The sequence below is a fragment of the Urocampus carinirostris genome, chromosome 3 (assembly GCF_059441175.1).
Source record: "Urocampus carinirostris isolate Australia breed hairy pipefish chromosome 3, RoL_Ucar_1.0, whole genome shotgun sequence".
Classification (NCBI taxonomy): Eukaryota; Metazoa; Chordata; class Actinopteri; order Syngnathiformes; family Syngnathidae; genus Urocampus; species Urocampus carinirostris.
Genome location: NC_142351.1, coordinates 41,933,496 through 41,959,916, shown reverse-complemented (window position 1 = coordinate 41,959,916; position 26,421 = coordinate 41,933,496). Strand labels below are relative to the sequence as shown.

At 39.6% G+C, this 26,421-nt stretch overlaps 1 protein-coding gene across 1 annotated transcript; it reads right to left on the bottom strand.

Moving 5' to 3' along the window:
- Window positions 1-130: 130 nt before the first annotated feature.
- On the bottom strand, window positions 131-18,556 carry xpc (xeroderma pigmentosum, complementation group C). The gene is made up of 14 exons (XM_088331907.1): window positions 18,293-18,556; window positions 12,017-12,262; window positions 11,849-11,945; window positions 9,891-9,975; window positions 9,669-9,826; window positions 8,617-8,737; window positions 8,448-8,537; window positions 6,842-7,672; window positions 5,319-5,479; window positions 5,000-5,081; window positions 3,006-3,137; window positions 2,579-2,748; window positions 855-948; window positions 131-777 (listed from the first exon to the last, which is right to left on the bottom strand). The coding sequence occupies exons 1-14, from the start codon at window positions 18,405-18,407 to the stop codon at window positions 439-441; spliced, it is 2,721 nt and encodes a 906-aa protein (XP_088188033.1). The 5' UTR covers window positions 18,408-18,556; the 3' UTR covers window positions 131-438.
- Window positions 18,557-26,421: the final 7,865 nt, after the last annotated feature.

Sequence of the window (26,421 nt, the reverse complement as noted above, 5' to 3'; positions counted from 1 at the left end):
AACCAACTAAACCTTGCTCAATTTCAGCTAAAACAATACAATTTCAAGCTTTTTCGATAGTGTTAAAAGCTCAAGCCCAAAAAAGTCAGGAATATATTGATTACACCTCAAATTATGTCGAGCAATGACAAACATTCAACATTTTTTATTTCAGCCATTATGAAAATTTACTAAGAAAATACTTTTATACACAAGTACAAATACAAGTAAGTGCCATCAGCAAGTGTAAACAGGCATTTTTTGAAAAAGTAAATGACGAGTGTTTTGTTCACATGATGTGTGGTTATGTCAAACCAACCATTCATGACACCTTTCAGCTTATTTTCAGTCAGAAATCTTGTAAAACATGTCAATTTCTTAGACTGTCGGTCCTCATGTCAGAGTAGCAAGAAGTCAACAGTGATCTAAAAACCACAAAATGACAAGCAGTATAAAAAGTCACGGTTTTTCAAAAGGGAACAAATGTTTCTCTTGGCCTCTTTTCTCCCGTTTTGACTTCTGTCCACTTAAACGTCGTCCTTTGTCCTCCTCTGCTTGCCTGTTTTGGGGCCAAGACATAGCTAGTGTATCTAATGCGGTTTTAGCTTTTGGATTTTCCTCCTCTCCGGCAGCTCCTTCGTCCGATGAAAGTCCATCACATTTGTCTCCGTCAGCAGTAGATGCAGAGGGCCCCCCCGTGCCTTGGCCCTTCTTGCCGTAGCGCTGCTTTAGGCGTTCTCTGATTAGAAGGCCTTTTACAAGCAAAGTCCAATTGGAGGTCACCCTCTTTTCTCTTTTCTGGAGAGATAAAAAAAGAGACGTATTTCAAAATACAATGAACAACTTTGAAATACTTTAAGTGGAGACCCACGTACCTCTTTCTCTCTTTGTTTCTGAAGCTCTTGTTCTTCTTCCCAGGCAGCTCGGAGGATATCCTCATGCTCCTCACACACAATATAGCCATCAATGCTGTAGCACAAGTTGTTACGATTAAAAACAAAAAGCACTATTCTCCATTAACATTTAAAACAATAAAAATAATCCAGTGGTTCTCAATTTTGCTGTTAAAATTAGTTTTCACTATTTCAAAGTAGATGAGGACTGAATTACAGCAGAGTTTCTAATGCCTTTGCATGTCTAATTAGCATCAATTTAATTATATGTTTGTGCCTGCTCATACTTTAAAACCAATGGCAAAATAAATTCAGATCAGATTCAGATCTACTTTATTGTCATTCTAGTACACGTGTATACAGAACGAAATGTCGATACATCTGACCCGCAAAGTTTCCTTGAATGTACAGATATAAATATAAATAAAATGTTGTATTGAGTTGGAGTATTGAGTACTAATAATATACTAAATAATTATGGCTATGTAAAATAAATGTAAAATAAGGAACATGATCTCATTTCCCTGTTGGATGTATCACTCAAAACACGTATTTCCACTGTGGAACACACTTCCATTCACCCCCTTTTTCAACAACCCCCAAAAAGCACAATGTGCAACATACTGGGGGAAAAAAAAAAGAACTTTGCAATACAAAAGGCCCAAAATGAAATTGTAAACTGGATTATGCTGAATTAAAAAGATTGAAAAGTTTTCTTCACATTTTTATCTTTGTATGTTTGCATGGCTTTTTGCAGGACATTAAGACTACTTTCCAAAACTTGCCACAGATTCCAGTTAGGTCAAATTCTTGCCGACAGTATTCGTATACAGGTTTCGAACACTTTTTCATGGCCAAAATCAAGCACTTTTTATTTTTTTCAATTTTTCCAGTACCGTTTAAAGAAGAAATCTGGTGTGAATCAATCAATAGCCCTGTTGTTTAAGGCATAAAAATAGAAGCCTTGAGACAAATGTTGAACCAGCAGCTAACGATCACCGAATTGGGCATAAAATATGAAAATGAAACATGAAATGAAAGATGAAATGAATGTCTGTGCCCCTATTTTTAGTGTTTGCTGCCGTCCCCGTTTGGTCCATGTTGTTTTAAATTTTCTTGTTCCTTTTCGTACAAAGAGCTTGAGGGAAGAAGAAATGCAATGGCAAAGTAAAGCCACCAGAGCAGGCCTGCCGGGATAATTTTTAAGCGGACATGTTGTATTTTCCTTAACATAATGTCCATCGAGTCAGACTGCCAAGAAACATGTCAACAATCTAGTGCATTTACAAGCACTTCACCTAAAATGTCAGCACTTTTGAATCCTTGAAAACACAACATTAAACTTTAAGCATTTTATATGTTTTCCACCTGAACAAACAGTTATAACTCATTTCATTATATGAACGCCATGATTTTAACGGGGAACTTTCAAGGCTATGGCTTGGCGCTCACTACCAGTACTTCCTTATTTTCTTGGAATTAAAAAAAAAAAGAAAAAAAAAAAAAGATCAATCGATGACCCCTTTTGAACAGAATCCTGTAAACCCTTTACTGTAACAGTATTAATGTATGCCTTAATATTTTGAATTTTACAGCTACATTTTGAAGTTGCTACGTCTTAAATATGTTGTCTTATGTTACAAATGTATACCTAAAACAGAAAACATTTTAATGTGATCCTGAAAGAAATCCCATAAATGTCTTACACTGCGTGTGAATATCCTCCATGGAAATCAAAGCCAGTGACGGCAGGGGCTGCATCCAAGTCTAACTTCTTGGCCACGCGGTGCAGGTTAGGCAGCCTAAGATGCACACATCCCACCGGCAGCATACAGGCCTTGAACAAGTAGACATTGCCATAGTCGTTTCGGGGAACCTAAGGGCAACAAAAGAGTGATAAATAACATAGCACTGTATGAAAAAAAAAAAACAATAAGAAATTTAAGAAAAAATAAACACTAAGAAATTTTAGATCCATCTTTCAAAACAATTCAGCAGCTTGATGTTTGCTTAACATTTCAAACCCGAACATGTACCGGTAACTTATTTAGTGTAATACAAAGTAAATCCTAAAATGGAAATGAGCAGTAAATATAAAAGAAAATGTTATAGATATTCACTGGAACTGACTACCTTTCCATTCACTGCTATGGGAGGTTGATACACCTCTGTCTGCCATTCTCCAAACAGAGCAAGGTCATTTTCATCTTTCTGCTCAGTCATCATCCGAGCCTTACGGGAGCGATTAGAAAAGCCTTTCACCATCTGGACCAAATAATACAATACACTGTTGTTAGGTCATTAAAACTACCGAAATCTAAAGAAAATGAACAATTGAAGCAAAAAAATGAGAGCAATGATAGCAAAACATAAAAACCGAAGAAATCTCTTCCAGAATTATAAAGCGCTTTAACGTAGAATATTTCAACCTTAGTGAGCTCTGAATCGCAAAGTTTAAAACTCACCAGGCTTCCCAAAGAAGATAAAGATATTTGCTTCTATTCAGAAAATGGAATTACAATATGGAATCTTAAAAGACTATACAATTCGCCTAAAATCCCAATCCAAGACGTACCCAAAGTAAATTGAATGCTTGAACCATTTGGAGAATATCAACGCTTTTGGTCTCTTTTGAGGTAACATTGAAGTTTGTGTCCCAAACTGAAATAACCACTGCAGGTGATACTAACATTAAGTAACCAGAGTTGGGACACAAAGAAAGAGGATTTTTATTCTTGCCTGTTTTTTTTTTGGCGATTAAATGCCTGCAATTGAGTGTGGCAAGGGCATCTTAACTGGACAACCCTTGAGACGATAGCGTGAAGCCTTCCCTGGTCCCGGGTCAAATTTGATTACAATATAAAACACACTTGGAGACGACCACTTTACTACACTAAAAATAGGGGTGGTACAAAAAAACTCGATTCATCTATATATGGTGATTTTATTTTTGGCAATTTTTTTCCCCGGAATTGATTTTTTTTTTTTTTTTACATCATATCTGGTAGATAAAAACGCATGAAAGCAAATGGAATTGGGAAAATGGAAGAAAAAAAAGCGAGCAACGAGAACTAAGGCCGGAACCCAAAAATATAACATTACAACATAAATACTATAATGGTATTTCTGTTAAATTTGTTTAAGTATTTCCATTGTAGTATTGCTTTAGTATTTCTGTAGTATTTTGATAGAAGTATTTTTGTCGTATTTCTTTAGGATGTTTGTAATATTACTGTGGCTGTATTATTAGTATTTCTGTAGTAGTATTTTGTTATAATAGTATTATGGTAGTGTTATTGTTGGTTGTATTTCTGTAGAACTTGTTTTGGAGAATTTTCCACCGTACTATTGTTTTAGTATTTCAGTAGTATTTGTGTCGTATTTCCATTGTTGTTTTGTTGTCTTTAAGTAGTATTTTTTTACTATTACTGTAGTTGTATTTTGGTGGTGTTTCAGTTGTGGTATTTCTATGGTGCTAACTATAGCATTGGAAATAATTTTAGGAGTCAGTTTATATATTCTCTAAGGAGAGCTTTGGAGCAAAACAAACAAATTTCAAGATATAACGTCCAACGAGGCAGAAATGTTTTAGGAGGATTTCTATTCATCTGCCGGGATTATGTTGTTTTGGAGTTAATATTTTACACGTTGGATTCTATGGATTGTCCTTGATGTAACGAAGCCATTTCCGCTGACATTAAGAGAATTTGAAGACTGTCCGGGTACGTAATGGTGAGTTATGCCGGCTCTATAGTTTTTCAGGTATGTTGTTTCAGACTGATTATGTTGTTTCTGTGATGAGTATATGTTGAAACGTGTACAGACACATATTAGATTTTCAAAAGTCCAGCATTCTGATGGCGGAACGTTAAGGGGTCAATTTATTTTTGCAATTTTTAAATATTAAAAATGATTACAATAAATAGAATGTGTATATAATTTGTATATAAAAAGATATCTGTATACATCTCAAATTACATCGTTTTTTAAAACACCCTGTATAATTATGATAGATGACATGCATTATTTATTTAGTAAATATTGAAAGTAATTATAGCTTGTAATCAAAAACATTCTGGTTGAAGAGCTTTTATTTACTGGCGTTTTAGAAATGAGAATTATTTTACCTTGTAGGGTAGTTCTCCTAATCTGACAGTCCGTGCTTCTTTGAGCCATGTGTCTTTGGAGTGTAAAGTGTGCACACAATCTCTACCAGAAAGAAATTAGATCATAGGTGATGAAACTTAAACAGGAACATTGTGATATCAAATGTAAATTAATGTTTTAAGTATGATTAAATAAAGGTGAAACAGTCGAGTTACTTGGAAGAAAACCAACAGTCAGAAGTCTACCTCCAAGCACTCGCTTCCCGCCTGTGAGGAGCACCTATTGGATTTTTGATCATGTAGCAGTTTGGTGCATATAGATAGGGATTCACTGACTGACCTGGAGTAAACTGGCTCTCCTCGGCAGTATCCGAGTATTGCGGCTGTATCGGGATAGATGGCTTCATACTTGAGCAAGTGTCTCTTTAAAGCATACAGGGGGTGGTTTTTGTACTCCGTGATGGAGATGGGCAAAGGCTTGTTGAGCAGCTTCTTCTCCATCTGAGGGACCCAAAAAATGAAGCTTAAGAATAAACAGCCAATGACCCAATTCCAGACTACAGATTGCTACTTTTTTCCTACATTTGAAACACTGAGTCTTGAAATACGGTGTGGATTGTGTTTTTTTTTTCTTTTTTTGGGGTGAATGTGTGCTGGGCCCTTCTCGCAGATCTCCACAGCTGTTGTGCCCTTCGAGGGCCTCGTACTGCCGGGTGCCCAGCAGTTTTTCTTGGCCGGCGTCTAGCAGCTAGCTTAGAGCCGGTGCCGACCAGGGAATCCTTGTTTGATTAAAAAAAAAAAAAAAAAAAAAAAAGCTTCGAAATTTCTGCCAAGTGCTCTGAATGTCAAAGTGAAGGACGTCAATGCATTGCACGTAAACTATGACTCTTTGGTAGCCGAATGCCTTGTCATCCAATTAGTGACGTGGCATGAGGAGTTAAATCGCGAAACTTGGCAGAATTTAGGGAAATGTCTAAGAAGAGTAACACATCGTGCCGTGATTAAGATACTCCTTTACAGACTACATCTGCAGGTCTCAACGAGCTAGTGAAGCAGTTGTATTAATAAAATCGGCATTATAAAGTAAAAAATTGTTGGAATCATTCTAGAAAAGTAGTGTCAGATTATTGAATATTTTATGTGGCTGGGGGTGAGTAATTATTGGGTATATTTTTCCTAATATGACGTCACAAATTTTGGCCTGATAAGAATATCATATCCAATACTCCATAGTTTACGGATCCTTTAACCACCTGGGCTGTCAAGGAACCACGAGGACGTCACCCTGGGCGGCTTGCTTTACTGCTGACTGTTTCTAGCGTAAGTTGTGGCAAAGTCGGCACCAGTCAAATCCTGATTTTGTCGGGCCAGTTCTTTTCTTTGCTTTCTCCTCCTGTCCCCTTAGACTGCCTGGAGAATGATCTTGGCCAGTCCTGATTATCTTCTTAAGTGATCACACCATTGCAGTTTTTGATAAGTTTTTTTGTAGGGTCCAATGGGCCCTCTGATCCTGATAATTAGACCAGATTACAATATTCAGCCAACATTATTTGTTAGAAATATTCCAAGCATTTATTTATGATGACTTGTGTTGCACTATTGCGTATGTGGTAATGAAAATTTAATTATTATTGACTGCTCCGTAAGTGGATTATGATTGACAGCTGCAGATAGCAGTGGAGTCTGTAAAGGAGTGTTTAAATCACGGCACAATTCGTGAATTTTTCATACAGTTATATCCAGTGCGGTTCGTACAGAGACAAAATTGAGATTCGTTCTTAAATTTGCGCATGATGCTTTAAATCAGGTGCGCTCTGTAGTGCAGAATTAACAATAAGTGTCATTTTTTTTCTAATGATTCACCTCCTTATCCTCTTTTACATCCCGTTCATCTTCTGGTCTCATAAATGGCTGCAGTGTCTCCTCCCACCACTCGTCATCCACCCGTCTCTTCCTAGTCGCTGTCATCCAGGTGGGGTCATACTTTCGGCCCAGGTCTTTTAAAAAGCCGTCTTCATCCACGCCCACCACGTAGGTAATCGGCCGTGTTGCATTTTGTGAGCAGAGGTGAGGCGCGCCCACTCCATGCTCCACATCCACGCACACCCAAGAGGAAATTTTGTCCACAAATACTTCCAACCACTCGTCAGTGCCAACACTAAGGTTGATTTTTGTGCTTCGTCGCTTAACTTTGCTGCCCGTCCGTTCTTTTGTATCATCCTTATTGTTTTCGTTTTTTTCGCCCTTCTCCTTCTGGGCCAGTTTATCCTTTTTATTGTTACCTTTGCTTCTCCTGCTCTCTTTATGATTTAACAACTTGGAAGATTTGGTCTCAATCTCTGAATCGTCACTGTTCTCCTCACTGGAGACTTGAAATTCATCATCACTATTGTTCTCTTCACCCTCACTGTTGCTTTCTTCCTTGTAGCTGACCTTAGAGGCAACACTACGTCGTTTGGAGTTTTTAGGTCTTGGGCCACTTGGCGGTATAGTTTTTTCTGTTCCCTCATCTTCCTTTTTCTTTAAATGATTTCTCTTGGCTTTTTTTCCACCCACGTCGCTGCCACACTTTGCTTCAGCAGCTGGCCTCTTACAGCCTGAAGAGACTTTCTTTTCGGGTGAGCCGGAATTTGATGTTTCCTGGATTTTGTCCGTCTTTGCTGGCATTGTAGAGAAGGTTGTGGCCTCTTTGCCCTGTTAATGACAGTGAGTTACATTTATGAAAATGTTGCATTTGAATATCCCAAAACAGGTCAATTTGCAGAATCAGTAGTAGCACTAGAAAATGTGCAAATGATGTCTCAATGTGATTTGTCTTTTACTTGAAATCTGAATCCTATCAATAATGACTAACGGATTTTCTGAAATATAAATCACCCATTATTTTCTAAGTTTGCTGTTCCTGCAATGTATAGTACGAAGCGACTTATGTTTATTTCTGTCTATGATAAATGTTTACATTTGCTCAGGATGCATTTTTTTACCTTTTCAAACCTTAACAGACACAAAAGCAGTCTAGACTTACACATGAAAATAGGCTAAGATAACTCAGTGGTATGTGATCTAAATTATATATCTGACTAGTAAATATTTTTCGGTTTCAGGTGGAAGGAATTAAGCTAAAAATTGAGACTGGGAAAAGGGGGAGAAATTGAGAGTAAGGCTCAAGCCATGAACTCCACATTCTACTTACAGTCCAGTGTGACATGTATTTTTTTTTACTATGTATCCCTTTTAGGCTTAGTGGGACATACTCCACGAAGACTAATAGTTGGGAAAATATGGTATGAATAAACATTTGGCCCATAGCTTAATAAACCTATTCATTTAAAAACGGAACTGCAGTATATCTGTACAGTATGGTCTATTAAAGTATGCTGCACCGTAATTGGGAAAAGCTATATTGAAAATGGACAGATGGTTATCAGACTTACACTACACAGTACATAGTTAAAAAATGTAAGGTTACCTTAGTTGGTGGAGGTTTGAGAGGAACGGGCTGCAGAGAAAGAACTAACCGGCAAAATAGCTGCAGAGACCTCAAGACCAGCATGAACAGCTACAGGGAACACACAGATTCCAAATCAACAACTTTTATTTCAATATTTTTATTAAATTGGTAAATGTGAACGACTGACATGAGTCATTTCCTGATGGTTCTTTGCCGACAGGCTAGCAAGACGTTTCTCGAGCAGAGTGCGAGGGTTTGGACGTTCTTCAAAGGGAAGATTGGGGTTTAGGGTAAAAGTTGCTTGAAACCTGGAAGAGGCAAAAACCATTTAAGCCTTTTTACATGATACATGTAAAATCTCAAACTTTCCTTAAAAGTGGGGCGTGTCATTTGAGGGTTCCCCAAAAAGTTGAAGGTGGGATATTTTCTCTATTAAGTATGTGTTAACAATGCTCTACAGAGTTCAAAGAGTCTGTAAAAAAAAAATTACACTGTGTGCATCTATGATTACCTTACTTTCAGTATTGCTGTTCAGGATGGCAAAACATTAATAAGCAAGAATGAGGGCTTGTAGCCTGTATCAAATACAGTCCAACGCCAAACCAAACCCCAAAAAGATGAATAAAAGAAGTGTTTAAACGGGCAAGTATAAGAAATACATGTACTTGCACTTGCACAAAAAGAGCTCGACAGAGGCTGCAATGAAGACTTAAGCCTGAAGATGGTGTCAGTGAGTAGAACATGTCCAAGTTTCATACACCTCTATCTTTTTGTTACATATAATAATAATAATAATAATAATAATTTCCTTTGTATTGTCATTCTTTGTAACAATGTACACAGAACGAAATGTCGATACACCTGACCCGTTGTAGCGAGTCGATGCAGCCGCAGCCAACAGAGGGCGCCGCCATTATACCAATTAGGTATGTCTCGGCCGAGGCGCGAACCAGCGACCTCCCAGTCTCAAAGCGGGCACACTACCATCTAGGCTACTGAGCTGGTATACATTAAGAGTGTCATTTTTTCGTGCAAAGCACCTCAAAACGCCTATTCTGAACATTCAAATTCATTTATCTCATGAGTGAGCTTCTCTAAAAACAAAGCGTCACCATCACAGAAGACCTAACAAGTGCATAGGCAAAAAGTAAATGGTCTTAACGTATTAATCAATTATTTAAAGAGTGTAGTGTATACTATAAATGTGGTTTACCTAATGTGCGGACATTGTGTACATACCATTTTAGCAGCCCAGAGAGGAAGTTCTGGTCTCTACGTTCTTTGGTGACTGCACTGAAGTGAGCAGGTAACATTGACAATGTAACGGCCAGCAGATCAGGTTCACAGCACAGGCGGTTGCGGAACATGGCGCTGGCTAAGAGGCACAAAAGGTGTACCTAAAAGCACAAAAAGAATCTCACAATAATTCACAACAACTTAAGTGTATGAATGCGTGTTCACCTTGTGTGTGTCGACCAGCAGGTCCTTCTTGTAACGATTCATCATTCGTTTCAGGTACAACTCAAACTCAGCCTTTTTCTTCTGTCTGGACAATAAAAATGATGATTATGCACAAGAGTCTAATAAGGCACTACAATTTTTAAATGTCATTGAGCAAATTCAATTTACATTTGCCACAAAATTAGGGTAAGGCCCCAGCCACATTAAAGTACTAGCATTTTTCTTACTTTTCCTAAGAATAATAATTGAATGCAACTCATATACAAGACCAAATGATCTTCATCAATATACATGTACAATACATAATGGTAAATACACTTTTAAGTTGTAATAACAAGCATTTAAATGCAAACATCTTAACATGTCCATGTCAGATAAAAAACACTTGGCCTTAGCTTGTATTTATTATTTTGCTCTGGCAAATGTGTTGTGTTGCAGTTCATTTTTGGGGAAAAAAAGTTCAAACTTTGTTGAACAACTGGCATGTCATTCAAAAAATTGTCGTGGAATTCATGAAAGTATTGGGAATTTTTTTTTTTAATGTATTTTTTTCCCGTTCCAGTCACCCATCCCTATGGCGACCGAGCTGCTTCAGTATTGGGAAAATTAGCACCGAAGAACTAGAGACCAAATGAACACTAGCACTCTTTGTTTGGCTCAACCAGTTTGTAACCTTAACAAAATTCTGTTAGATATGCCATTTGCTACGAATAGAATTCCATATTGTATTTACAAAACATTATGACAAAGTACAAGCAGACAAGTCTGCATTCCAATTATCATTAATCGAGAACAAAGTCCAGTACTGATAATTGCATTATAAACAAAACATTATCGCAGTTATGTTACAATTATTATGCATTGAAAAATCCAGGGAGAAAATGATGTTCAAAGCCAGGTACTTTCATCTGTATTGTTATTCTAGTCACATACAACTTTTTTGTGAGTGCTTCATTATTTCCAGTGTTATATTACGTTAAACCTCAAAATAATACTAAGGAAAATTACCAACTATACCCAGCTGGAGTAACAGACATGAATAAGCAAACTTTTGTCAATTTACCTTTTAAGTGGCCTCATGTCATAACATTCACGTGCGTATGATTGGTCTTGGAATTGGTTTAGGGCATAGAGCATTTTTTAAGTGATCACCTAATATTGGTGGGGACAAAACAACAATTGCTCATAATGGGTGGAGACATAGCACATTTTAGTTAAAATGATCACCTAATATTGGTGGGGAAAAAAAAAACACCTCGAAATTGGAGGGGACATAGCACATTTTAGTTAAAATGTGCAACTAAAATTTGTGGGTACAAAACTGTGATTGCTCGATATTGGGTCAGACATCGACCACGTACATGCCAAAACTATGGCCTTGATAAAATTTCTTAACAAAAATGCTAAAACTTTTTTGAAGAAAAGGGGTTGGCTCTTCAATTACATCTAGGGCTGCAACCAACGGTTATTCTAATGATTGATTATTCTGACGATTATTTTTTTTTTGATTAATTGATGAATCGGATAAAAAAGGACTGATCAATTTCCTTTTCTTTATTCAGATTTTGTAATTTTGTGGACAAATAGGAAAGTAACGCACAAAACAATATTTTTACAATATTAAACAATAAGAAACTCTGTGTTTGGCGAATAACAAACAAAATACATACACGGATTGTTACACACCTGAAAAAATATACTCATTTCTAAATCAAGTGCAAAAAACTATCTATGAACTAATTCGTTCCCAACGCTTTGAGTCATCGATTTCAATCGGTTTTAGCGGGTCATTGTTGCAGCCCTAATCACATTTATACCCATTTCTGCTGTAATACTTGTCTGTAGAGTGAGACTACCCCCAACTGCAGTTTTCTACATATGCTGCACAAGAAAGCTAGCAGTGACATAAACCAAATTCATAAACACTATTCTTTAAAGATTTTTGAGTGTTCACATACCTTTTCCTGACTTCTGGGGTCTCAATTTCTATCTCTACAGGCTGGGAGGGCAGGATTGGCTCTGGAATTTGGGCTGGACTCAGAGGTTCGGCCAGTTCTCACAAATGACATACCCATTTAAATTGGCAATCAAGCACCAGTACAGTGTTGTTGGTCTTCTTTACTCACCTTCTACTTCCTCCCAGTCTTCCTCTTCATCACTCTCCTCCTCTACTTCATCATCTTTTACATTTTCCGTCACTTGTGCTGGTGGGATCATCTTTCGATCTTCATTATAACTGTGTTGCTCTTCCATTTTCACAGGTGACTGGAAGTGTCTGCTGGTTATTCTGCCCACAGCATTCCCATCTTCATGGCAAGTGGAAGATAGTGTTTTTTGAATGTTCTTCCTTCTGGTACTCTTCTCGGCAACACCTAAGAGACAGCAAAACCATTTACTATCAATCTTAAAGTGAAAATAGCAGATTAACAATCGTGGGGTACCACAAAATAATTTATTTTAAAAACATGGGGGTTTGGATTTTAACTGTAAGTGTGGACAAGACAGTAACCTTTTAAAAGTGATAGTGTGTATTATTTGACCGCTAGACGTCACTGTATAGTGAAATGCAACCCAAAATAATGCTAATAAGCACAAGGAAGAATAAAAACTATGGCGGTTTAACGTTACCAAAACGTCTCATCAAAATATTTTCCCCCCCAGCCTTTTTTGTTGTTTTTAGGTACCTGAAGCAGCAAAACGGCAAAAAAATATGTCAGTTTCATTGGTGAGGCTAATGTTATGTAAAATAAATGTTAATTTCTCCATGTACGGGTATTTCCAAAATGTTAGTTTCTATTACAGTTCATTTATTCTTGCTTATTAATTAATGGTGGTGTCCGTAGCATCAAAATATTCTACCCCCCACAGCATCATCTGGCTGAAATCACCATTGCAGCCTCCGTCAAGCTGCTTCTGTGGCATGGGCATGTACAGTACGTGTTTCTCTTAGATCGGCTCAAATAAACTCTTGTTTTTTCATCGTAAGGGGTTTGGGTTGGCATTTGAACTGTATTTGAAAACAGTCCATTTCTTACAATAAAAGAAAACAACCATCAGACATGTGAAATAACTATCCAACTCCCACCTCGTGCCTAATTTCAAAGCAGATAGGTACAGTAAAAATGAATTATAAAGGCTCTTTGAACTCAGTTGGGCATAGTCAACACAGACTTAAAACCTCAAAATGGTAAATGGTCTGCATTTATATAGCGCTTTTCAAGTCAATTAAGACCTCCCAAAGCGCTTTGCAGTGCGTTTCACACCTCAAACTACACAGCTTACCTTTAAAGGAATTGTAAACTTTGTTACTCTCTGCCGCCATCTCCTGGCTGGTGTAATCATTACAACCTCTGTCGGCTCATTCAATAATGGATGTTCGAGTGCATCAAAAACACATTTCTTGAATTTTGATATAACTGGGTGCTTAACTCCAATACATGATTATTTAGGGGTGCCACCGCACATCTGTTTTGTTGGATGAAGTGGTAAACAGTGCTCCACTTTTCCTATAGAGATGTAATCCAGTTTGAGCCAGCCAAGGTCATCCTGGACCTGGAGCAGGTGCGATCATTTTACAAGAAGCCCAGCACCCTGATAGTTAGTGACAAGCATGAATTCCACAAAATGGTAGACTTGCTTAATGCCAACAACCAAATCTCCCAAGCCAAGCGCTACTGTGAAGCTACAGCAAAACAATTAAAGAAAATGGAGTGCAGACTTATTGCCACACTTCCGCTGCCGCCTCCAAATTTTGAGCAGCTGATTGATAACCCAGAAGACCTAGCTTTATTGGCAAGCATGAAACAAAACATAATTGCCACATTTGGTTCATTAGATAAAAACTTGCAGCTTAAAATGATATAACGAGAGGAGCGTCAAGCTGCTATGGCAGCCAGACAGCCCCGTTGTGAAAATAAGCTGGAGGAGATCAAGACAATGTCAAGCTTGGTATCTGAAAGTGATGAGAAGGCAGAGGATGATAGAGACACAGTCTGCGCACCCGCTTAGGGCAAATCATCCCTCAAGCGTGAGAAGAGTGAAACAAACATCTTCATTCCACATGACATCCTTAGTCGACCAAGAGTTCACTGTCACTGGCTACAAGGTTGAAGATGCGATCAATGCAGTAGGCTGCATTCACACATGGTCTGGTCACACAGCCAGGTGGTGATTATACACATCTCTCTGTATCCTACGCAACAGCTAACCGAGCTAGACAGCAAGTATTGGAGCCAATTTTTGAGGAACAGTACAAGCGATGGAAACAACCTCAAATTTGCACCCTAAACTGGGACATCGATGTTCAGTAATGTGTACAAGTTGGAGGAGAGCCTTACAGTGGTGGTCAGAGATGCAGAGCGGGTGAAACTGCTTTGTGTCCAGGTGTATAAGAAGCAGACAGATGAGGCATGTAGATTGAATATTGCGTGGTTGACTTACAAGTGGCTTGAGGACTGGTGCTGTGCTGACAAGAATGTCAACATGTCCTTTGACACCATTGCATCAGCCGAGCACCTTTAACTTGGGTGGCCGAAAACTCCAGAATGCCTGCGACCACTGCCGACTGGGATTCTTCTTCGATTAACTTAGGAACCTCGTGCATGCAAGCAATGTTCCCTCTAAACTGCTTGTGTGCTCAATTGTGCACTACCAAAAGCTTTTCCGCGCACAAGAAAATCTAGCCGGCTCACAAAAATGAGGGCTCGAAATTGCCAATTAAAAAGCGAATTAAGTCAAAGCTACAGTGGTAAAAATACAAGGGTTTCCCTGACGTTGTGTTCTAAATGCAGTATTTGGAAGTCAAGGTCGAAGTAGAACGAAGTTGAGTAAAGTTTTTCGAGAACCAGCTTCTTCAGCTCGGCTCACTAAAAAGAACCGACTCTTTCGGGTCCCAAACGGCTCTTCAGGTTGTTTTTGCTTCTTTAATCCCTACACGACCAAATATTATGTAAAATTGTGCATTAAATGACTTAAAGAAAGGGGAGAAATAGAACAAAAGAAAAAAATACTAAAATGAAAAAGTAGTGAAAAGCTTAGAAAAAAGAAACAAAAGGAAGAGAAAAAAAGAAGGAAACATTCAGAAAAAAGCCAGAAAAAAAGAAAAGAAAGAAACAAAGGAAAAAAGTAAATAGAGAACAAAAATAAAAAGTAACAGCTAGGAAAAAACAAACACAATGACATTATTTTAAAGGAAAAAAAAAACAGGGAAAAAGAAGAAAACGTCTGTATTGCATTCAAATAATTTCCAATTATATCAAGTCAATGTTGTTTCCAGCATTGTACTTCCACTAAAAAAAGTGATTAAATACAGTTTTGTATCGTGCAACCGACTAAATGAGCCCCCAAAAATGTTAGTATTATGCGACAAAAGATACCAGGAAAAAAAAAGTAATGGAAATCTTGTGAAAGAATTGTAAATACAAATGACGTTTGTAGGCCCTGCAACCTTTGCAATCGTACATGAGTCAATTCATTCAAAAGTGAAAAATAGTTTTGCATTGCCGGAAACTCGGGGTGGATGCTGGGTGAGTTCTCACAGCGCCACACGCCGGTAGCGGCGGAAAGAAGCACTACAGTACTGTCCTGTACTCGGAAAAAGGTGCACAATACAAAATTCAACTTGCAACAATATCCAAGTATTTTTTCGACATCCCGAATTTTTTTTTCGTATCTACCTTTTTTCGTAACTCGACGCTAGGAGAGTGTCTGTACTCTACATTACCAGGTCTTTTTGGCTACTAGACTAAATCTCATCTCATCTCATCAGCTACACCGCTTATCCTCAGTAGGGTCGCGGGGGTGCTGGAGCCCATCCCAGCAATCATCTGGCAGGGGACACCCTGAACTGGTTGCCAGCCAATCGCAGGGCACACGGGGACAGACAACTCACTCACTCATTCACACCTAGGGACAATTTGGACCGGCCAATTCACCTGAAATGCATGTTTTTGGAAAGTGGGAGGAAACCGGAGTGCCCGGAGGAAACCCACGCAAGCACGGGGAGAACATACAAACTCCGCACAGGAAGTCTGGAGCTGGATTTGAACCCACGCAGGAGGTTCCCAAGACATGAACTGTGCCGCACATGTGCTAACCACTGCACCGCCGTGCTGCCCTACTAGACTAAATATTTCACATTTTTCAAAATCTCACAAAAGTTTGCTATGTGGCGCCCCCAAATCTCAAAGAGTTTCATCAAAACAAAAATATTTTTGTTAGTTGGAACAAAATGAATACCATCCAAACTGATCTAATTAAATTAAAATATCCCATTACAACGAATGTTTAACCCAAGTTTCCTTATAAATGACTGCGAACGTGCTTCAAGTACGCAATTTAGGCCAGGGCTTAATCCCGGCGTGTTCTTTCACACCTTTTCATGTTTATGAACCTGCACGTGCAGGTGCAGTCGGGGACCTTCTTCCACCTTGTTATGCATGGTGGAAATTTTTATTGGTAGGCAAGTCGGAGGCACTACATAATACAAACTATCTCTGTAGTGCAGGAGTCTTCATCCTTTTTTAAGCTGAGTGCTATATTTTGGTACTAATAAGTGCAAAGAGCACCCAGTTTGATATACATTTCTAATATAAAAACTTAACTTGATAACTTGCTAAATAGTTAAAAAAGTAGCTTGATAATAAGCTCAATAGCTCAAAAGGTAAACAGGTAGAAAACAAAACGAGAGATAAAAAGCTAGCTGAAAGACTAAAAAGCCAGATAGAAAGCTAAAGACAAAGCTAGATAGCAAGGTAGAAAGGTGGCCAAAATTTATCTTGATAGTTAGCAAAAAAGGGAGAATGGTGGATAGCATGCAAAAATGTAAAACGCTAGCTAAATAGCTTGCTTAATAGCTGAACAGTAGGAAAATAGCTAGGAAGCTAAAAAGGTTGCCAGAAAGCAAGTTAAAAAAAAGCACATTTCTTTGCTCATTCGCTTTATAAAATCCAAGAATTGGGATTTAGTTTGTTGTATTTCCTAAATGAATAAACACATTTGTTTAATACACAAAAAAATCCGATTCTGTTCCCTTAATTAATTGCTTCAAACAATTTTTCAATACTTGAATAGGGTTTTTGGACAAATGGACTGGAATGTATTTATTTTGAATTTCTAAAATAAACTTATCACGTTATTACTATGTTGTTACTATGTAATTACCAGGTTCACTATTAAAAAATAGGGTTAAATTGATGCAGTAAACAGATAAATAAACAATTTTACTATAAAATAACAATGACCCAGCACTGGTGAGCAATTTTTAAAACAGGTCCGCGAACACCTCAGTTGTACTGAGGGGACACCCTGTACACCCCTTGCTGTAGTGTTGTTTCTCATTTACTGACTTTTGTTCTGTGAAGGATCCGGAAGAGTTATTTGGTTGTCGCTTTCTTGAAAACAATACTTTTTTACATTTAGGCACTGGAGGCATCTGGCTCAAGCTACCGTACCTTGTCTTTTTAGTGGACAGTTTGGGACACACTAGAATGGTGGTCCTGCTGCCTGGGGACAGACCCCCTAAGGTAGCAGGTCCAAAGATTCTTGTATGACAAAAAACACAACCCATAGCAGTCAGTTTCACCATGAGCACACAAGATAATTATCATAATAGATACTCTAATGATGTAATATGCTGATAATGTATGGAGACAGCAATGATGATGGTAAAAAAAAGTGATGGTAGTAGAGTTGATGATGATGATGATAATGAAACGATTGTATCCACAGAGACAATGTAAATATCTCATCTCATTAGCCGTACCGCTTATCCTCATTAGGGTCGCGGGGGGGCTGAACTGAACTGGTTGCCAGCCAATCACAGGGCACACAGGGACAGACAACTCATTCGCTCATTCACACCTAGGGACAATTTGGACCGGCCAATCCACCTGAAATGCATGTTTTTGGAATGTGGGAGGAAACCGGAGTGCCCGGAGGAAACCCACGCAAGCACGGGGAGAACATACAAACTCCGCACAGGAAGTCTGGAGCTGGATTTGAACCCACGATAGGTTCCCATGACATGAACTGTGCCGCACAAACGCTAACCACTGCGCCGCCGTGCTGCCCCAATGTAAATATGTATATTCAAAAGTTATTTAATAGGCATATGCTTCTTCCTATTCCCTTTCGAACATGTAGGTTAACATTGTGTTTATTTGTTTTGTTTTTGCTTTTGTCATGTTCGAAAGAGAAGTTCATTCCATCCATTCTCTTCTGCAATAGTCTCGCTTTTTCTGTTACAAACTCACACAGGTCAGTAAAAGGATTGAAAGATTGTGTTATGTAACAAAGGCGTTCTGAGTAGTAACGTTGTCTACGGTATTATTGACAGAATGTCACCAAAACATGACATTCTAGAAAAGAAACTGTTCCCACACAGTGCCGTCTTGCTAGAGTACCTGCATTTTTTCTCTTCGCTCCTGCGTTTGCTTCTTCGCCCTTTGCTTTCAACACCTGCTTCAGCTTCTTTGTATCGACATCAGTCTTCTTACATGATCCACTCCGCTTAGCCATACTGCTTTCTGCCTTGGTTAATTCCGTTTAAACGCCGTATTTACTGATCCCCGCTTATAGGTAGACCAGGATGAATGTCATTAGTAAAAAGTTACTTAACGTAGAAATGCCTCTTGGGTAACACGGGTATGGGAAGGTTCATGACGGCGGCGGGCTAAAACGTCACATCCGGTTCCGTCTTTCGCGTTTCGGCGGAGACACGGTCGCTTTTAATTACATATTGCCATTTAGTGTAGAACGAAGGAATAAAGCTTGGGGGTTCTTGAACTTATTATTTTTAAAGCGTTCTTTAAAAAAATCTGTATAAAAGGCTGTAATTTACTTTTTTTATTCAAACACTTTTTTTTAATTAAACTAAACAGCTTTACAAAGTGTTATTGTTCAACGTTTCGTTGCCCTGCTTTTACAACGCACCATTCTTAAAAGAATCGTTTCACTATTGTTATAATAAGCGCTATTTTGTAAATATTTTTCCCATTTATCCTGAGGGTTTGGGGAGGGGGTAGAGTGATATCACGCGCGTGGTCGTGGTTTCTTTAATTGTAGGATGAAAATGGTGAAAATAAGAAAATGACTATTTTGAATACAGTCCAAATGTTAAACCAAACCCCCAAAAGATAAAAAAAGGAGGGGTTTATTCTAGCACGTCTTAAAATTTCACATACAGGCACTGCAATGATGAATTCAGTCAGAAGATGGCGTCAGCAATTGAAAAGTATTTGGAGTTACATAAGCCACCTTTAAAACATTTAAAGTTAGATATTATTCTCTACGAAAAATGTGTTAGCAATGTCCAAATTAGTTCAAAGAGCCCTCTAGCTTTAGTTTCATTTGCGCCGATCTGCTTGTATCTCAACTTTATCAGGCCTATTCAGGGTGGAACAAATCCCCAAAAACATGAAAAAAGAAGAGTTTACACGAGTATGTCAAATAAATGCACGAAAATCACATGTTACTGTGCTGCTATCTTCTGGCTGAAAGTCATGAATGCGCCCATGACTTTTCAAATGCCCCATCCCACCTTTTAAAAGTGTGTAAGATTTGACTACTAGATGGCACTGTTGTCTCATGCTGCTACGCTGTGCTCTGTTGCACTGGTTTTCGTCTGCAAAACGCCAAACTAATATGGCAGCGAGCGCTAGGTGTAGATTCAACTATGTAAAAGAAATACAAATTCTCGACCTATGAGTTTTCATCAATATTGAGCGCCAGTATGATAGGTCATCCTTTTTCGCCTTGTATGTTGGCCTGAGAGGGATGGTCACCGCCAGGTGCTACTTGCCCAAGACACATCACAGGAAATGGTGCCCTCACGACTTTAATGGTTAGGGCACCCAACCAACCGACCGACCAAACGTCCGACCAATCTCGTTGCATACAATGTTTCAAAATGTTGATATCAATGACTGTAAAGACTATATAATTCAATTTGAAATTGGCATGAAACAGTCATACAATACAAAGTAAACATTTTTCAAGGGAACCAAAAGGGCTACAGAAATAAATGGAAATTGAAAAAAAATAATTATGACAAAGTTAACTCAACACAACGGAAGTTGTGAATTTGTTAAACTGAGATAGGATTACAAACTGTATTCTTGCGTTGGGCTATATCATTACCGAGCAAAATGCACAATGTATCCAGCGGGTGTAACCAAAGTATAAAAAAATACTTCTTAGTATGGACTCAAAAATGGCTAGGAAAAGAGCAACAATTCTGTAAGGAATACAAAAAGTGTGGAAACCTTTTTGGAACTCGAGGGTTTGAGCACTTGAGCACTCCAGTTACCTCCCACGTTCCAAAAACATGCACGTCATGTTGATTCGCCGGTCCGAATTGTCCCTATGTGTGAATGAGCGAATGAGTTGTCTGTCCCTGTGTCTCCTGCGACTGGCTGACAACCAATTCAGGGTGTCCCCTGTCAACTGCCCGGAGATGGCTGGGTTGGGCTCCAGCACCCGCCCGATCCTACTGAGGATAAGCATTGCAGATAATGGATTTGTTTAGTGGGCAATGCAGTGGTTAGCGCCTGCGTGGGACAGTTATGAGGTCATGAGATCGAACCCTCCTGTGTGGAGTTTGCATGTTCTCCCTGTGCTTGTGTGGGATTCCCTTGAGCACTCCGGTTCCTCCCACATTCCAAAAACATGCATGTCAGGTTAATTGTCCGGTCCAAATTGTCCCTAAGTGTGTATGAGCAAGTGAGTGTTATGTCTCTGTTTGCCCTGCGATTGGCTGGCCAGTTCAGGCTGTCCCCTGCCCACTGCCGAAGATAGCTGGGATGGGCTCCAGCACCTCCGCAACCCTACTGAGGATAAGCGGTGCAGATAATGGATTTGTTCAGGGGGCAGTGCAGTGGTTAGCGCATGTGTGGCACAGTTCTGAGGTCATAAGATCGAACCTTCCTGTGTGGAGTTTGTATGTTCTCCCCGTGCTTGCGTGGGTTTTAACATGCAAGTAAGGTTTTTTTGGCTGGTTCTAATTGTCCCTGAGTGTGAATGAGCGAGTGAGTTGTCTGTCCCTGTGTGCCCTGCGACTGGCTGGCAACCAGTTCAGGGTGTCCCCTGCGAACTGCCCGGAGATGGCCTGGGATGGGCTCCAGCACCCCCGCGACCCTACTGAGGATAAGTGGTGCAGATAATAAATGAATGAAAGCATTTGTTTAGGGCAAAGTCTTTAATGTTTACCAAGCACAACATAAATGGGATAACAAATCAACCCAATATCCGAAAAACACATGAACACAAACATCATGATTTTAAGAATCATGGAAATGTAATAGATTTGTTGAGGGCATGAGACGATGTTTTTATTGTTTACACCTTTTAATAAAACATGAAAAGGATAACAGTTCAACCCAATATAACAAACATCAATACGAAATTCATCATTTGCCAAATAATGGAAATTTCATGGCATTTTATTTTTGTCAAAACATTCGTTGTAGCAATGTCTTTATTGTTTAAAACTTTTAACGTAACATAAAAAAATAACAATTTAACCCAATATCATAAAAGAGAACACGTATAAAGAAAATGTGAGAAAATTGTTCGTAAGTGTAAAAATATCACTTGACATATAAAATCAACTTGTGCTTTAAGGCCATTTCACTCTGTTTCACACCAGAACAGCAGCAAGTGATGCAGCCGATTTCTAATATAAATAAGAAAAAATATTTAGATAACCTTTGTTCCACCTTTTCTGCGCGAATGTCTTTTCATGTTGCGTGGGAGAGTAAACTCCAGTCCTAGAACACGAATCGTGTCACAGTGAGAGACTGGACTCATCTGTAGTTGAGTAAATATCGGATATCTGAAAACGACTGTTGTCGTTGGAGTTGTTTATGTCCTTTTACTCTACTTATATTGGATTGAATTGGCTTTAAAAATAAATATACAATGGGATTAGAAAGAAAAAGACCTTCTATAGTTGAATAAATATACTGATATTTTGACAGCAGGTGTCCTAAAAAAAGAGTTACACTTCTCATGTCCAAATTGATCCCATCCAGAGTCCTATATTCCTAATGACTGAGATCAATACCAATTTTCCCCAGTGGCAGATATGTGGATTGAGGAAGTGTGGTAAGGGTCCCTACCCTCTTCGTCAATGCGAGAGTTCTGTTTTCCGTAACTCATTTTGTATATTCTTCCAAATGTAGGAATCCATATTCATTCACTCATCTGCAAGATAGATTTGTTTGTACATACGCGTGTTCCATTGTGTTGAGTGGGTTTCCAGCGCAGTGCATGGCTTCCATCCCTATATGAACCATCTGTAGAGTCAGATAGGAATAAAAAGCCATACAGCGCACTGGGCATCGGCAGGGCTGGACTGCTTGGGGAAGCAGGCATACGGAGAAGAGAATAATGAATAAAATGAATATTAATCGGGTGAGCACATGTTTCTGAGATGCTCCTCTGAGGGTTTACTTTTTGCGCAATGATCTTTGTGTTTTAATAAAGGGGATGCATTTCCATCACCTGTTGAAAACACAATTATTGAATATGCATACATTTATGTAAAATTTGGGTTCCCCAATTGTCTTTAGTCTTCCAGATAATAAAAATGTATCTTATGTATATCGTTTGCTCTTAGCTTCTCTATTTTTCGGTAAAAAATAAAACTTAGTGACTCAATTGGCCACGAGTCACTGCCATGACAAACTAAGAAATTGCGCCACCATGTTTGTTCAAAGTATTTTCTTTCTCTCTCTTGTGTTTTTGTTTCAGATGGAAAGGTATTAGATATCACAAACAAACCATTGTAATGCTCCAAAAAACTTGTTTTGGCAAGGATAGGATGCATCTCTTCTGCCACTTGTGGCAATGTTCTGACTAACGGTGAAAATGAATTTGCAGGGGGAAAGAAAAAATCTAACCTTTTTTGCTCCTTTGGGAATTTTCTCAATCGGTGACTGCATGAAATCATTGGCTACACATTGGGCTTTTGCCGTTTTTGCATATAAAATATTTAAGTCACATTATAGTCGCTTTCAAGAAACAGATTCGAAATGGATCCAGGTATCATTCCAGAAAGAAAAATGGTAAAAACTCATCAAATTATTGCTTCAAACTTGACTCAAAACAGAGCAAGGAGAGTAATGTGAAAACTATATTTCTAAAAAGCAAAAGTGATCAATAAATCAGAGCAACAAAACTACCAATTCACCATTGGCTTCGGATGTTTGTGGCACCACAATTGAAAAAGGCGAGAAGAGCGTCCGTGCATGGAAAGCTGTGTGGTCCACCCTCCGGTTTGGCTCTTGCAAGTCCACAAATGACTCCGAGCTGCTGCACTGAGAAAACACTTGTCCTGTCCTCTCGTCCGTTATCCCTTTCCCCAAAAAGGATGCTGCTTCTACAGCCACCAGTGGATGAGTGGGGAGTCTGACAGCCCCCTTTACAGATACAGAGAGAAAGGGGGGCGGGGTGGTGCAGCGAAAGAGAATGGGGGTACAAAAGAATGAGTGGAGGGACAAATAAAGAATAGTTGGAATCATACCAGTGCAGGAAACCTAGCTGTGTGTGAGTGAACTCCAGCGGAATGAAAGAAAAGAAAAGACATGGATAGAGAGAGAGAGACAGAGAGAGAGAGAGAGAGAGAGAGAGAGAGAGAGACAGAGAGAGATTTGATGTAGTGATGAAAATTCCAGCTTTTTTAAGAGAACCGGCACTTTCGACTCAGCTCACTAAAAAGAGCCAACACAAAGAGCTCTTCAAATAGTTTTTTTGTTATCGTTGTGTCAATTCATACATTATTATTATTATTATTATTATTATTATTATTATGTATAACAATATCCACCAAATGACCTATTCAGCATAATAAACCAAAAAACAGATAAAAATGAATACAAATGAATACAAGGAGAAAAACAGAATTTAAAAAATGAATTAAAAAAATGAAAAATGAGAAAAAATAAAGAAAAGCAAAAAAAGAAGAAGAAAATTTAAGTAAAAAGCCAGGAAAAAAGAAACAAAAGAAGAAAAAGTAAAGGAAAAACAATAATAATAATGAAAATAAGCTTAGGGGGAAAAAGTTACAAAATTAAAGGAAAAAGAGAGAAACAAATACAAATAAGTAAAAAGCTAGGAACAAAATAATTAAAAGAAGAAAAAAGAGAAAAGAAAAAAGTCAAAAGAGGAAAAAAGAGGTAAGCAAGAAATACAAAAAAAAATTCTAGGAAGAAGAAACACGATAAAAGGTAAAAAGAGGAAAACGGAGAAGAAGCCGGAACAATGAAGAAATAAGGTAGAAAAAAGAAACAAGAGAAAAAAAGAAAAGGGAATGAGAGAAGCCAACAAACAAGACAAAGGAAGCATAAAGCTAGGAAAAAAAACGAAAGAAAAGAAAAAACAAAGAGGAGAAAAGGAAAAATAGAAAGGAAAACAAAGGTAAAGCAAGAAAAAAACAATTAAAAAGTTAGGGCTCTAGATATGACGTGGAATCACATTACAAGAAGAAACAAAAAATTTAAAGGAAAAAAAAGAATAAAGAAAAAAAAAAGCAAAAAAAAAAAAAAGAAAATGCCAGGAAAAGAAACAAATTAAATATCGAAAAGGGGTAAAAGTGATAAAAAAGAGCAAGAAAAAGGAAGTAAAAAAGCTAGAAAAAAACTAAACAAAAGAAGAAAAAAAACTGATTTGCGTGATTTTCTTAGATGCGCACGAATAAACTATCTTCTTTCAAGTTTTTGGTGTTTGTTCCACACATAGGATAAAAGCAGATAGGCACAGTGAAATATCAAGCATAATGGCTCTTTGAACTCAGTTGGGCATTTTTAACACATGATTTAATAAGAAAACATATCTCATCATTTAACATTTGAAGGACACTTCAAACTACGCAAGCCACCCATAAAGTAAAACAACTCAGAATCTCCAAAAAAACCACACAACAACATGTCAATTGAAGATACGGACCTTTCTATGCAACAACATAAAAATATATGATATACAAGAACTCCTCCTTGATCTGCTACCTTATCGTGGTGGAGGAGTTTGTGTGTCCCAATGATCCTAGGAGCTATGTTGTCGGGGGCTTTAAGCCCCTGGTAGGGTCACCCATGGCAAACAGGTCCTAGGTGAGTGGCCAGACAAAACGCAGATCAGAAGACCCCTAATGATGAGACAAAACTTTGGTCCTCGATTTCCCTCGCCCGGACGCGGGTTACCGGGGCCCCCTTCTGGAGCCAGGCCTGGAGGTGGGGTCCGCTGGCGAGCGCCTGGTGGCCGGACCCTTACCCACGGGGGCCGGCCGGGCACAGCCCGAAGGGACGACGTGGGGCCCTCTTCTCATGGGCTCACCACCTGTAGGAGGGGCCAAAGGGGTCGGGTGCGCAGAGAGCTGGGTAGCAGCCAAGGGAGGGGTCCTTGGCGCGACGATCCCCGGCTACAGAAACTGGCTTTAGGGACATGGAACGTTACCTCTCTGGCAGGGAAGGAGCCCGAGTTGGTGCGTGAGGTTGAGAAATTCCGACTAGATATAGTCGGACTCACCTCTACGCACGGCTTGGGCTCTGGTACCAGTCCTCTCGAGAGGGGTTGGACTCTCTTCCACTCTGTAGTTGCCCGTGGTGAGAGGCGCAGAGCCGGTGTGGGCATATTAATTGCTCCACGGCTCGGCGCCTGTACGTTGGGGTTCACCCCGGTAGACGAGAGGGTAGCCTCCCTCCGCCTTCGGGTGGGGGGACGGGTCCTGACTGTTGTTTGTGCTTATGCACCAAATAGCAGTTCGGAGTACCCACCCTTCTTGGGGTCCTTAGAGGGTGTGCTTGAGAGCGCGCCCCCTGGGGACTCCCTCGTACTGCTGGGAGACTTCAACGCTCACGTGGGCAATGACAGTGAGACCTGGAGGGGCGTGATTGGGAAGAACGGCCCCCCTGACCTGAACCTGAGTGGTGTTTCGTTATTGGACTTCTGTGCTTGTCACGGTCTATCCATAATGAACACCATGTTCAGACATAAGGGTGTCCATATGTGCACTTGGCACCAGGACACCCTAGGCCGTAGTTCGATGATCGACTTTGTCATCGTTTCGTCGGACCTGCGGCCGCATGTTCTGGACACTCGGGTGAAGAGAGGGGCGGAGCTGTCAACTGATCACCACCTGGTGGTGAGTTGGCTTCGATGGTGGGGGAAGATGCCGGCCCGACCCGGCAGACCCAAGCGTGTTGTGAGGGTCTGTTGGGAACGGCTGGCAGAATCTCCTGTCAGAAGAAGTTTCAATTCACACCTCCGGCAGAACTTCGCCCATGTCCCGAGTGAGGCGGGGGACATTGAGTCCGAGTGGACCATGTTCCGCGCCTCCATTGTCGAGGCGGCTGATCGGAGCTGTGGCCGCAAGGTAGTCGGTGCCTGCCGTGGCGGCAACCATCAGACCCGTTGGTGGTCACCGGGCGGTGAGGGATGCCGTTAAGCTGAAGAAGGAGTCTTATCGGGCCTTCCTGGCCTGTGGGACTCTGGAAGCAGCTGGCAGGTATCGGCTGGCCAAGCGGAATGCGGCTTTGGC